The sequence below is a fragment of the Littorina saxatilis genome, linkage group LG8 (genome assembly GCF_037325665.1).
Source record: "Littorina saxatilis isolate snail1 linkage group LG8, US_GU_Lsax_2.0, whole genome shotgun sequence".
NCBI classification, from domain to species: domain Eukaryota; kingdom Metazoa; phylum Mollusca; class Gastropoda; order Littorinimorpha; family Littorinidae; genus Littorina; species Littorina saxatilis.
Window position 1 is genome coordinate 67,335,480 of NC_090252.1, and position 12,500 is coordinate 67,347,979.

The 12,500-nt window shown below is 43.8% G+C and overlaps 1 protein-coding gene across 1 annotated transcript; it reads left to right on the top strand.

The window, feature by feature from the left end:
* The first annotated feature begins 6,866 nt into the window (after positions 1–6,866).
* LOC138974822 (uncharacterized) lies at positions 6,867–7,241 on the top strand. Its single transcript, XM_070347548.1, has one exon. It carries the CDS (start codon positions 6,867–6,869, stop codon positions 7,239–7,241), a length of 375 nt encoding a protein of 124 aa, XP_070203649.1.
* The last annotated feature ends 5,259 nt before the right edge of the window (positions 7,242–12,500 follow it).

Genomic DNA, 12,500 nt, shown 5'->3' on the forward strand with positions numbered 1-12,500 from the left:
AATATTGCAAACGCCCTCTGCGTCACTGCAATTGAATACGCTATAAAATGGGGCTTGGTTAAGGTCAAAGAAAAAGGCAGATTCATCAAACTACTTGAAACTTCTGTATTCGATTGTTGTGTGGCCTTTATGACGTGATTTTGGCAATCTAAGATAAATCGAGCAAAAACAGAATGATGGTCACTAAAACTGGAATGCACTACTTGCGCATTTGCAACGATATTCTTACTATCAGTGTAAATATGATCAATCAGGGTTGATGAAGTATTTGTTTCTCTTGTAGGGGTTTAACCAGCTGATGAAGACCAAACAGAGCAGTGATTGAGCACCACGTTGTTTGAAGCCTGAGTAGGTTAATGTTAAAATCGCCAAGCAATACAACATTCTCGTCACGAGCCTTCACTCTGTCCATCATAGAAACAAAATCATCAATCCACCTTGACGTTTCAGCAGGGTTACGATACACATAGCCAATAAGCAAGGGAGATGATTTGTCATGTTTTAGTTCCAACCACATACATTCAACATTTTCATCTTCAAGATCAGTTCTACGTTTGACAATCCCAGCAATGGACTGATGAACATAACGAGCGATGCCTGTTTGGCCTACTTGTGCATGGTCCCGTCGTAAAACCGACTAATTCGGAATGTTAACAAGGCTGTCTGAGATACGCGAATCTAGACGCGTTTCACATACACCGAAGAGCTGTACCAGCTCTGGTTGCTGGTTTAGCAATACATTGACATCATGTACTTTTTTGACTAAATGATAAATATTTACATGCCCTGTACGGAGAACAGTGTTTGATGTTGTTGACATTAGGACGAAGTGCAATATTGTAACAAACAGCAGTAAATAATAAAGCAAGCAAAATCCGGAAATATGAGTATCCGGAGCAGTCAAGACAACAGTTCTAGTATATCATAAACGCACAAGGATTTCTCCAAGTAAATGTCAAGATTCCCACAACACAAAGCGAGCGCTGACAACGCATATTCAGACACACACGCTTTCACTTTAGGCATACACGACAAAACGTCACACGATTCGCAATAAGTGGCATTCACCACTTACACTCCCGGGATAAATCAGAGTAATTATAGTTGCTATTTAGAACAGGATGATACAGGATGCGATAGCAGCTCACCATGTCTTCCAAAACCCATAAAAGCGGATTGTTCGCCACAAAGAAATCAGACGACAATTCAGCGACGAAAGATGGCCCGATTGAGCAGAGAAGACCGCCAAATTGCATTGGGTCGTTTACAAGCAGGCCAAAGTCAAAGTGCAATCGCCAGGCACTTCCACGTGTCCCAGAGCACCATCAGTAGACTGTGGGTCAGGTTTCAAGCCACTGGCTCCGTTGCTGACTTGCCACGAGCGGGAAGACCAAGGGCGACAACTGCTGCTCACGACCGCTTCATACGGCTCCGCCACCTCCGGAATCGTTTCCTGTCGGCCTCATCTTCTGTCCAGGCTCTCCCCGGGCCACACCGATTATCGGACCAGACCGTGCGGAACCGCCTGCATGAAGCTGGTTTGAGAGCTTGCAGACCTCACAGAGGAGCTGTCCTCACCCGCCGTCATCGCCAGAACCGAGTGCAGTGGGGCAACCAGCACCTTCGCTGGACCGTCCGGAATCACTGCAGACACGTGTGGTTCAGCGACGAGTCCTACTTCCTGCTCCAGCGACATGATGGTCGGAGGAGGGTCTACCGGAGAGTAAACGAACGTTACGCGCCCAACTGTGTGGATGAGGCACCCGTTCATGGTGGTGGAGGCGTCATGGTGTGGGGGGCGATCAATACCGCTGGAAGGAGCACCCTGGTGCACGTCCATGGGTGCATAACTGCCCAGCGATACGTGGAGGAAATTCTGCGCCCACACGCCCTTCCTCTTCTGGCTGACCAGGATGCCATATTCCAGCAGGACAACGCTCGCCCGCACACAGCACGACTCACCACCCAGTTCCTCACCGACCACCATGTCCAGGTGCTTCCCTGGCCATCCATGTCGCCAGACATGAACCCGATAGAACACCTCTGGGATGAATTGGACAGACGTGTGCGCAGGCGAGAAGAAGCGCCGGCAAATCACCGCGATCTATTGTAGGCACTTCAAGAGGAGTGGGACACCATCCCACAGCAAGATATCCGCCATCTGATCCAGTCCATGCCCAGAAGGTGCCGGGCAGTTGTTGCTGCTCAAGGCAGTCACACCCCCTACTGACTTGACAGCCTCGGCACCCAATCGTATTGATTGACTGATTGATTTGAAGATGCAAATGAACTGTGTGTGCATTCAACTGTGTCCATACCAACTTTCAAACAAATAATCTAAATATTGGATTTTCTGTTAATTTTTTCGAAAAATAAAACAAATTTGGCAAGTAGCAACTATGCGGTTTTTTTTTTAACAGTATACATACGTAAAACAATTACAAAAGATAAGCAAGGCAGAAAAACTATTCACATGACTATATACACGTTGTAGGCTATACATAGAGAGAGAGAGAGAAAGAAAGAGAGAGAGAGAATGAATGAATGAATGAACGAAAGAAAGAGAGAGAGAGAGAGAGAGAGAGAAAGAAAAAAAGAGAGAGAGAGAGAGAGAGAGAGAGAGAGAGAGAGAGAGAGAGAGAGAGAGAGAGAGAGAGAGTGTCACGGTTTTAGTGACATTGATTGAGAAAGAAACACTCTGTGGGGTGCCTTTCTCGAATTGCAACGAAAAGCGCCTGTGCTTTTGGCGACGGGCTGGTTTCTGCTGACCGAGCTTGGCACGGGGGTTTTGTTTTCTGCACGCCTGGCTGGCATGCAAGGGACGACATTGTGTACAGGGGTTCCACGTGCGTGATTTTGCTGTCTGGACAAAATCAACTGGGAACTGAGCTGTACGTGTGACGATAGTGATTGGTCGCTAGAGTCACGTGATGTTTTTCAAGGTGTTTTGAGGATGACTTGAAACGACACACTTGAGCATTGAGCAGCAAGAGAGAAATGTTGGTGTCTTTTTCCTAAGAGTCTGATGGTATTGAACACGGGACATTAGATCATTTTATGTCAACGTGCCGTTCTGCTTGTACAGTGGGGCTTTTAGGAACGTCAAGAAGGGACCACTTTTCGCTGTTTACATGTTGCTGACGACGAGGTTGTCAGGTTGTTTCTTGGCTGAGCGGGGAAAAAATTCTCACGTATGAAGTAAATTCAGCACGAGAGGGAGTGTGGCAGGAAATTCGTCGACGGACGATAGCCATGCAAAGGAAGCGGATTCGCTTAAAGGAGACCTACTTACATTAGGCTGTTAAGCCTACTCAGCGGTAACCGGAACATCTTTATTTGGTATCTACTACCTACATAACCGGGTGTCGCGGAGCTGTATGCTGTAACCTGGTGTCGCGGAGCTGTATGCTGTAACCTGGTGTCGCGGAGCTGTATGCTGTAACCTGGTGTCGCGGTGCTGTATGCTGTTGCTGCTGCTGAGATAACCGGTGAGGCCGTCACCGTCTGCAGGGGTCTTCCGGCAGGCAGTGACGTCACCTACACGACCACCCGTTGTCTTCAGTAGCTGAGTGAGGCGCCTGATTTCCCCACGATTCCCTGCTTCGTTCCACGCATGCCGGTGTAGGAGGCATAAAAGACTTCCAGGAAAAAAAACACTGGGAGGGTTTTTTTCCTAGGAAAGAAACACTGCAATCTCGGAAGGGGAGTGTTATTTTCCTAGGAAAATTACACTGGTGTCAGGAATATAACACTGCCACTACGGCGGCAAATAAGACTGCCAGGAAAAAAACACTGCGTGAACTGTGTTCATTTTGTTCCGAGTGCACGAAGGCAGTGAGCCGAACTCAGTGCCCGTGTTGTTCCCCGGACTTGAAAAAAGAGTTGTTTCGGACTGTTGCAACTTGGTTCATTTCTGCACGATGGGTCGTCCAAAGGATAGCTCTGCCGAAGTGTCCAAAGAGAGGTTCGCTGACATATCTAAATTCCTGTCTGACGGCATATTTCCCGAAGGATGCAAAGACCGAGGAGTACGAGCAAATTGGAGACGGATGTGTTCTTCGTATGTGCTGCAAGATGGAACTTTGTTCAAGCGTCAAAAGCGCGACGGATCATGTACGTGCCTGTATAAAACACTATCGTAAATGTCAGTTGCAGTTTATTTCTAATTTTATAATGCTCTCTGAGGTTTGGGTTTTGCACCATCCTCGTCAGAAATGACGGTTGACCGGAAAAAAAGAGATCAAACCCAAATCGCGCCTCACTAAAAATACGGCAAACATTTCGTCAGGCACTTGCGCGTGCGAAATGATGTTTACTGTGTCGCCGTGCCATCCTCCCCATGGACTCAGAGTGGCATCGACATCACATCAATGCCAGAATCTCCAGGGGGTTTCAGCAGTATCGTTGTTGCTGTGGACTATTTTACGAAATGGGTGGAAGCCAAGCCCCTGCCATCAAAGTCGGCAAAAGACACTGCAAGGTTCCTTTATGAACTGATCTGTCGTCACGGGTGTCCCAAGATACAGATTAATGACCAGGGAAGAGAATTTGTGAATCAAGCGTCTACTGAGCTTCACAGGCTGAGTGGAGTGAAACAAAATATAACAAGCGTCTATCATCCACAGGCCTTGTTGAGAGAAACAACCGAACAATCCAGTCTTCGCTGCTGAAAACTCTGCGTGATGAAGAAGATTGGGTTGATGATTTACCAGGTGTGTTGTTTGCCTTCAGAACGAGCGCACAGAAAAGCACACGGTACACCCCTTTCTTTTTGCTGTATGGCCGACAAGCCCGACTACCGATTGAGGACGAAATTGACCCCATCTGCTCATCCAGCACCGATGGCAACGACGTTAATGTCAGCGTCTTCGAAGGTTGTGAAGACACGTCTTGTCCTGAAGATATCAAGCAAAGGCTGGACAGTATCAGGCAGCTGTCCACTGTCGTGAAAGACACAGTTTCAGAGAACATCACTCAGGCGCAAGACAGACAGTAACGTGACTACGAAAAGCGCCACGGCCAAAAGCGAATGTTTGTGGTGGATGAGCAGGTACTTCTATGGAATCTGCGTCGCGCGGACAGGAAAGTTGGGGGGGGGGGGGGATGAAGGCTCCGTGGCAAGGTCCCTATGTGGTACATGCTGTCAATCAAAATAAGACTTAGATTTTGAAAAACCCTAACGGCACAATCTTAAAGCAAACAGCACATGGCGTTAATCTAAAGCCGTACAAAGCTGCAAACGACTGCGGTCCACAAACTTCAATGAATTCTTGTGCCAGTGTTCCGCAAAGTTCATCGACTGACGACGCCAACATTTTCGACACTTCCTGCATTGCCAGTGCTAGTGTTCCCAAGAGTTCATCGTCTGATGACGTCAACATCAATCAGCAGTTGATGCAAGACGGGAAAGGTGAATTGTGACCCTCCACCACGGAATGAGTCGCATGTCACCTTTTCGTGATTTTCATATTTTTACATTTTCTTAAAGATGTTTTTATTCTCTATCCAGTGGTGAAAACCGTTTTAGAAAAGAGTGAACACTTTTCGAGTTATAAGCCTGTGACTATGGTGACCCTCACACTGTTACTAGACACCCCCCGGACTTATATTATGCCTAGCGCAGAACCGCGTGAGGTGACATGCGACTCATTTCGTGGTGGAGGGTCACAATTGTGCTCAAGCAAGAGAAAGCGACAGAACAGAGCCGAACCTGTTGTTTATAACTCTTCCAAACGGGTAAAACCTGACCGTTCATCAGAACCACAAATTGTTAGGGTTGACCCTGCGCCTCCAAAGCAGTTTACCCCAACGAACTCCACATGGAGAAGACTGAAATGCAAGACTCTGGGGTTAGCCGCACCTAAAAGAATGCCCTTCAGACCGAAAACGAAAGTGGGTGCTCCGCGTCAAACAGAAACAATGATTGGTGACGGGAAAGATCCGACGCGCAGTTGTAGAAACCATCAAACACAACGAAGACCTTTTGGGCCGTTATATAGGTATGGACACAGAAGAATACCTCAGATCGACAAAGATGGCAGCAAATGGTATCTGGGATACAGAAACAGAGATCATGGCAGCTGCCATGTACCTGAACACCACGATCAGCGTGTATACTCAAAGTGGAGATGAGAGAAGGTGGCTAGATCACAACCCCCATGGCAGAGCTGAAACCCAAGAGAAAATTTATTTGATGAACCTCTGTGCGCACTTCGAAAGGGTTGTTTCATGCGAGTGTTAAACGTGTTCTCAAAGAATTTTACACTTTTTTTTTTTTTTGCAAGTGCACTTTTAAACGAGAGCAGTCTTTTTTCCCTGGGGTAGTGTTAATTTCCTGGGCGTAGTCATTTTTACCTGGGTGAAGGAGTGTAATCTTCCCAGGAAAATAACACTCCCAGTGATATTTTACTGGGGAAAAAACACTGTTGTAGTGTTTTTTTCCTGCAGTGTTATTCTCCGACTACACCGGCACTCCAATCAACGAAGCAGTAGCGGGGAAGGTCTAATTACGGGTCGCCCACTCCGTAACTAAAATCTAAGTGTACCGTGCCATTGCGCCCTTTTACCACCAAGTCATCTTTTACTGTTTGTGATTATATACACAAAGAAAAAAGCCAAGCACCCCCCGAATGAATTTGTGATAATAATTGAGTCAAAGTTGTTTTACCATTTTTTTTCTTCGTAATGACATACATGGGTTTCAATAATAAGGTTGGGAAGTTCACGCGTCAAGATTGTGTCGCCACTGCCTGTGAGAAGCACGTGCAGCATGCAACCCATAAATGTTAAAAAAGGCAGTATGCTCACGCTGCAAATTTCTGTATTTAACACTGGGCGACGACAATTTGCAAACATTCTCTGTGAACATGGCGAGAAGACGATTATCAGAGGCGATCCGATGGCAGATTATAGGAATGCATGCTACAGGAGCATCCTTCAAAGCGATTGGTCGTCAACTTGGCTACCACTACACCGTCATCAGCCGTTTGGTACGCAAACATCGTCAGACTGGTGCTGTGAAGGACCGTCCACAGTCAGGGCGACCCCGTGTGACGTCAGAACGTGAAGACCGAGCACTTCTCCGAATAATTCGGCGTGAACCATTTTCAACGAGTACCGTCCTGAAACGAGCACAAGAGAAGACGCTTGGCATGGTGTCTGGCACGGCAAAGATGGAACCTGAGAACGTGGAGGAGGATCCACTGGTCGGACGAAAGCAGATTCCTTCTCCATGTCACTGACGGCCGACTGAGGGTATGGAGGCACAGGAACACGGCCTATACACCCAGGAACATCAGACAAACTGTTCCATTCGGTGGCGGGTCAGTCATGGTTTGGGGTTGCATTTCCCATGACTGCAAGCTAGACCTTGTCACCATACGTGGCAACCTCACGGGTGATCAGTATATGCGACATGTCCTGGAACCTGTTGTCGTTACTCATTTTGACAACCACCCACTTGCCACAAGCCCCGTGTACATGGATGATAACGCCAGGCCTCATCGATCCAGGGCAGTGGTGGACTACCTCCAGAACAACGCTGTAACAACACTCCCATGTTATCGCAGATTATTTATCCGTTGCAAGCACTGGTAATACCCGAAAAGGTATTGACTGAGATAAATACTATGTTTTACAGATTTATTTGGAAAAAACGATTTTCAAACACTAAGGCATTTGAGAAAGTTAAAAGAAAAGTGATGTGTCAAGAGTTTCCTGATGGGGGGTTTAAAAATGATTGATGTCATTGATATGCAGTCCTCTTGTTTGTTGTCCTGGGCGGCAAATTTATTGAACGAAAAGCAGGAAAGTTGGAAACAAATACCGATACATATGTTTTCGAAGCTTGGTGAAAGGTTGTGTTGCTTCCAATCTAACACCACGGTAACATTTTTTAAAGGATTGGGATTAATTAAAAATGTATTTTGGAAACAAGTTTTAATTTGTTGGTTGAAAAATAAGGACATGATTCAGAGAGCAGTAGGTGGAGACATGTTATTAAGAGATACGTGTTTATGGAACAGCAAGGATATAATCTATTGCGGCCAAACCCTGTTTTTTAGCGACTGGATTAAAGCAGGCGTTTGTCGAGTAAAGGATGTATATGTTGGTAATGAGATTGTGCCCTTTAATATTATGCAGCAGAAGGTTGGATGTAAGCCCACAAGATTCTTTGAATATAGGGTGATTTGTACAGCAGTTAAAGCAGCAACACTACGCTCTGCAAATGGAAATGTATGTGGATTTAACGATTTAAAGAACCTGAGTAAGCCTTGTCAATTTCGCAAATTAATTATAAAGGAAAAATATGTGGAGCCGGTTGTAGTTAAATTTTGGGAACATAAATTTGATTTCAGGCCGGGAAAAGAGCAATGGTTAATGGTAAACAAAGTAACCACTGAAACAAGATTGCGAATGTTGCATTGGAAAATATTGCACAATATTTACCCCACAAATATTTTATTGTATAAAATAGGCATTTCCGTGAGTAATTGCTGTACTCACTGTGAGAACGAAATTGATTATATTGAACATTTTTTTTACTTTTGCCCGAAAATTATGTCCATTTGGAAATGCGTTGAGGATAAAGTGAATTATAAATATAATATGATTATTAAAATTACCGTAAAGGACGTTTTTTTGGGCGTATTTGAAAATTCACAAAGTTCCAAGGCACTAATAAGTTATGTGAATTATTTGATTGTGATAGCCAAAATGTGTGTTGGTATTTATAGATATGGCTCCCCTCTGGATATTGTATGCATTTTTGAGAGGGAATTGTTATATAGAAAAGTTGCTTAAAATACATTTAGATATAGTAATGTTAATGTTATAGTAAAATCATTACTTAAAAAAAAAAAAAAAAAAAATCAATGAAGAAGGATGCTCCCCGCCAACAACAAAACAAAAAAAAAACAACAAAAAAAAAGCAAAAAAGAAAGGGTTGAAGCAGCCTGCATGCAACTGAGATTTAAAAACAAAAAAAGAAGAAAAAAAAAAAGAAAAAAAAAAAGGGAAGCAACTCGCAAATGTTCTTTTGCAAAAGCAAATTTATTAAAAAAAAACAAAAAAAAACACTCCCATGGCCGGCAATGAGTCCAGATCTTAATCCGCTGGAGCATGTTTGGGACATCCTGGGGCGTCGTATACAAGCTCTGCAGCCTCCTGTGCAGACATTACGTGAATTGGAGGCAGCTTTGCATCGTGAGTGGTTGCAAGTGACCCGTGAACAGATCCGACGTTTGACTGGAGGGATGAGACGCAGGGTTGACGCCGTCATCCGGGCACGCGGGGGTTTCACTCGATATTGAACTTTTGAATCGCGTATGCCATCTGAGCACTCTCAATTACATTTTTTTCATGACACATTTACCTAAACCTGTCTTTTTCAGCTTGCAGCTCCATACTTATCAGGGGTACTGTTTTAGGGTTAAAACGTCACTTTTTGGCAAGGTACCAAATCACGATTAAAACCAATCAAAACTGAAGTTTTCTTGCGGGATGTTATTTCCAAAGAGTTGCTCTTGTCGATAACATTTGTCAAACCGAGCTCCTGAACTTACTGTTTCCATACCAGAACTTTAAAAATCAGTCATTGCGAAATTGAAGGGGGGTGCTTGGCTTTTTTCTTTGTGTAGTGGGGCTCGTATGTTGCAGACGCACTCATAAATCATTCACATCTTGCAACAAACATCATACTTTGTGATATTGTTCTTTATAATTATTTAAGGGATTTCAGATACAGAGCCACTTCAGAAATCGTTTTTTTTTGTCTTTGATAGGGAATAAAAGGCTGCATTTACAGCAGACGAAATTCGTACCAAAAGCGCTCAGCAGTAAATATTCCCAACTCAGCAAATGTAAAATTCAATGGTTTACCATGCACCAGAAGTTGTCTGCTGATAACACATGCATGACATAAATACTCTTATGGGTATTTTTGTGTTCTGGTATTTAATTTGATCGTTTTTAGAATTTTATTTATCCGCAGCATGAAAATTCAAGATGGCGGCCTCCGCAACATTGCGTGTTTTGATTTGAGCGAAAACAACGTTTCTGAAGGTAAGTTTTCAAGAATACGCATCCATTCACCAATGTCACATCATTTTACTGTTTAATTCTCCCCTGGGGTCTGTTATTCATCGGGTGAAGCGCTGAAATGCAGAGACTTTGTTTAATCTTGCAATAGCTCATCAGCTGGATTGTGATGCTGATAGATCTAGATCTATCTGTTGATTGCAAGTAAGGAAATCATGATCGCCACGCTGGTGATTTTAAACAGATTAAACGAACTTTGAATAAAGGGCGAGGAGAAAGAGATTGTTCATGGTATGATAAATGATTAGTCCTGCCTACGTTAAGGACTTCCATAAGGTGGGGAGGGGTAGAGTCAAAACCTGAGTGAGGGTAGGCCAGATAGTAGGATGACCAGCTGGAGATAAAAACACTCCACTCCCCATGTCTTTACAGTGTTGTGATCAAACTTTCAAAGACGGTAGGTAACAGACAAAAGCATACAGTGTATGCTAATCAAATGAGATAAGTGGTTTTGAAAAATGAAGAGGTACCGCTCTTTGAGTTTTACAATTTTGGTTTGTTGCTTGTTTCTCATCCTTTTGCTTATTTTAAGTTGACCGTGCATTGGTGTGAATTTTATTTTTACAGGATATATACAAGAGTTACACCACATGCCGGTTCCTGGGAACAAGCGTTCTGCATTTATTCCGGTGCCACAGAAGGGAGCCGATTTGACTAGTAGTAGTACTACTGTATCAAGGTTTGTTACCTAATACATCTTAACAGTAAGATATTTTTATTTGTATTAATTGGAACATGTTTGCACATCATTTGTAAGCGACCTCTGTGAATTTGATGGGTTTAACGTACGAACCCTCACTATGGTCAACATTCTGTTAGCGACTGTTTGAAGCGAATAAATGTAGCGGTCAGAAAGATTCCAGAATCAGTTGGGTCACTGGAAACTGTGTTTGTTTGTTTTTTAACCTGAAACAGTAAGAATTATACGAATTCATGAAATAAAATTTTCTTTCATTTTGGTCTGTTGTGTAAAGACTTGCTAACCCGGCTTTGACCGACTCTCTGAGATAGTAAACATTATTCAAATACATTCAAATAAAAATGTCACTTTTCATCTTTTGTGTGAAGGGTACCCCAGGCTGATTTCCTGCACCATGGATGTAGAGGAGGCCAGACAGTCTGCTTCTCATTCCAGCTGTGTTGCGTTTTTTTCTGCTCGTGAAGTGTATCGCCACATTGCCAAAGCCATTGGCCAAGAGAAGTCACCCTGTCTGCCCATTTTGCATAGCCTTACAGGCTGTGACACTATGTCGTTCTTCAATGGTATTGGGGAATCAGAAGGCTTGGGAAGTATGGCAAGCATTTGAAGACGTCACTCAAACTTTCTTCAGGTTGTCTGCTCCTCTTTGTAAGCTGAGTACCACTGACAGGGCAGCACAAGAGCTTTTTGGTGTACATTTGTAGGACAAAACCAGCAACGTACTGGGTGTAAACAGTGCTAGACGGTACCTCTTCAGTAAAAAGAGCTGCCAAATTGACCATAATCCCCTTACAAGTGAGGTGCTGCTGCAGGACATCAGATTGAGAAGAGCCATCTACCTATTAGACTTCCAAACTCTGTGGGCTGGCAGTTCAAGGCTGGAAAGTGGGAGTCATTCTGGACGAGCTTTCAAGAGGTATCCAGCGTGTGCCGAGAACTCATGAGGTGTGCCTGCAAGAAGAGCTGTACAACAAAACGCTGCAAATGCTGCTAAGAAGGACTGCAGAGCACAGCTCTCTGCAAATGTGCTTGCATGCCTGTGAAAACTGTCAGCATCTAAACTGTGCAAAAAAAAAATTGCACCCATTTTCATACCCCAACTCAAACTTTTATTCCTGTGTCATTTTATTCAAACTGTCTATGCCATTAAAGGCTCGCATCTTCGCTATCTGGCACATTTTTTTTAACATCATCATTTACGCCGTCAAAATAAGGATACCCTTGACGTGACAAAGAGATGTGACAAAAACTTCGGGTACCTTTTAAAAAGCCGACGACAATTCCTGAGGCACAACTGGGTCACTGTTGTATATGAAGAGAAAGTCAACTTGATTATCCATCCAGAACAGGTTGTTTTATTTCGCCATCTTGCATATTTCTAGTGTTGTGCCATTGTACCTACTGATGTATGTGTCGATCTCACGGATGAGATGTTTATGTGTCAAATTTGAGGGATACCCAAGTCAACTAAAATCCATGTATTTTAGCAATGACCAAGTGGGTTGCGTTGAAACTTTCAGGAATGTGTGTCTACGCACGAGGCATAGTTCAACCGTTTGAGTACACTTTCAAATCTTCACGAAATAATATTTTAAAAACTGCCACAGGTTTGTTGACTTACATCCCACATATTTTTGACTTCGCATGTATATATGACAGATGGTTGTTTCAAGTACTGCCAAAGTCTCTTTTGAGTATAGAC

Coding starts and splice junctions, on each gene's coding strand:
- LOC138974822 (XM_070347548.1), top strand. CDS start 6,867: ATGGCGAGAAGACGATTATCAGAGGCGATCCGATGGCAGATTATAGGA.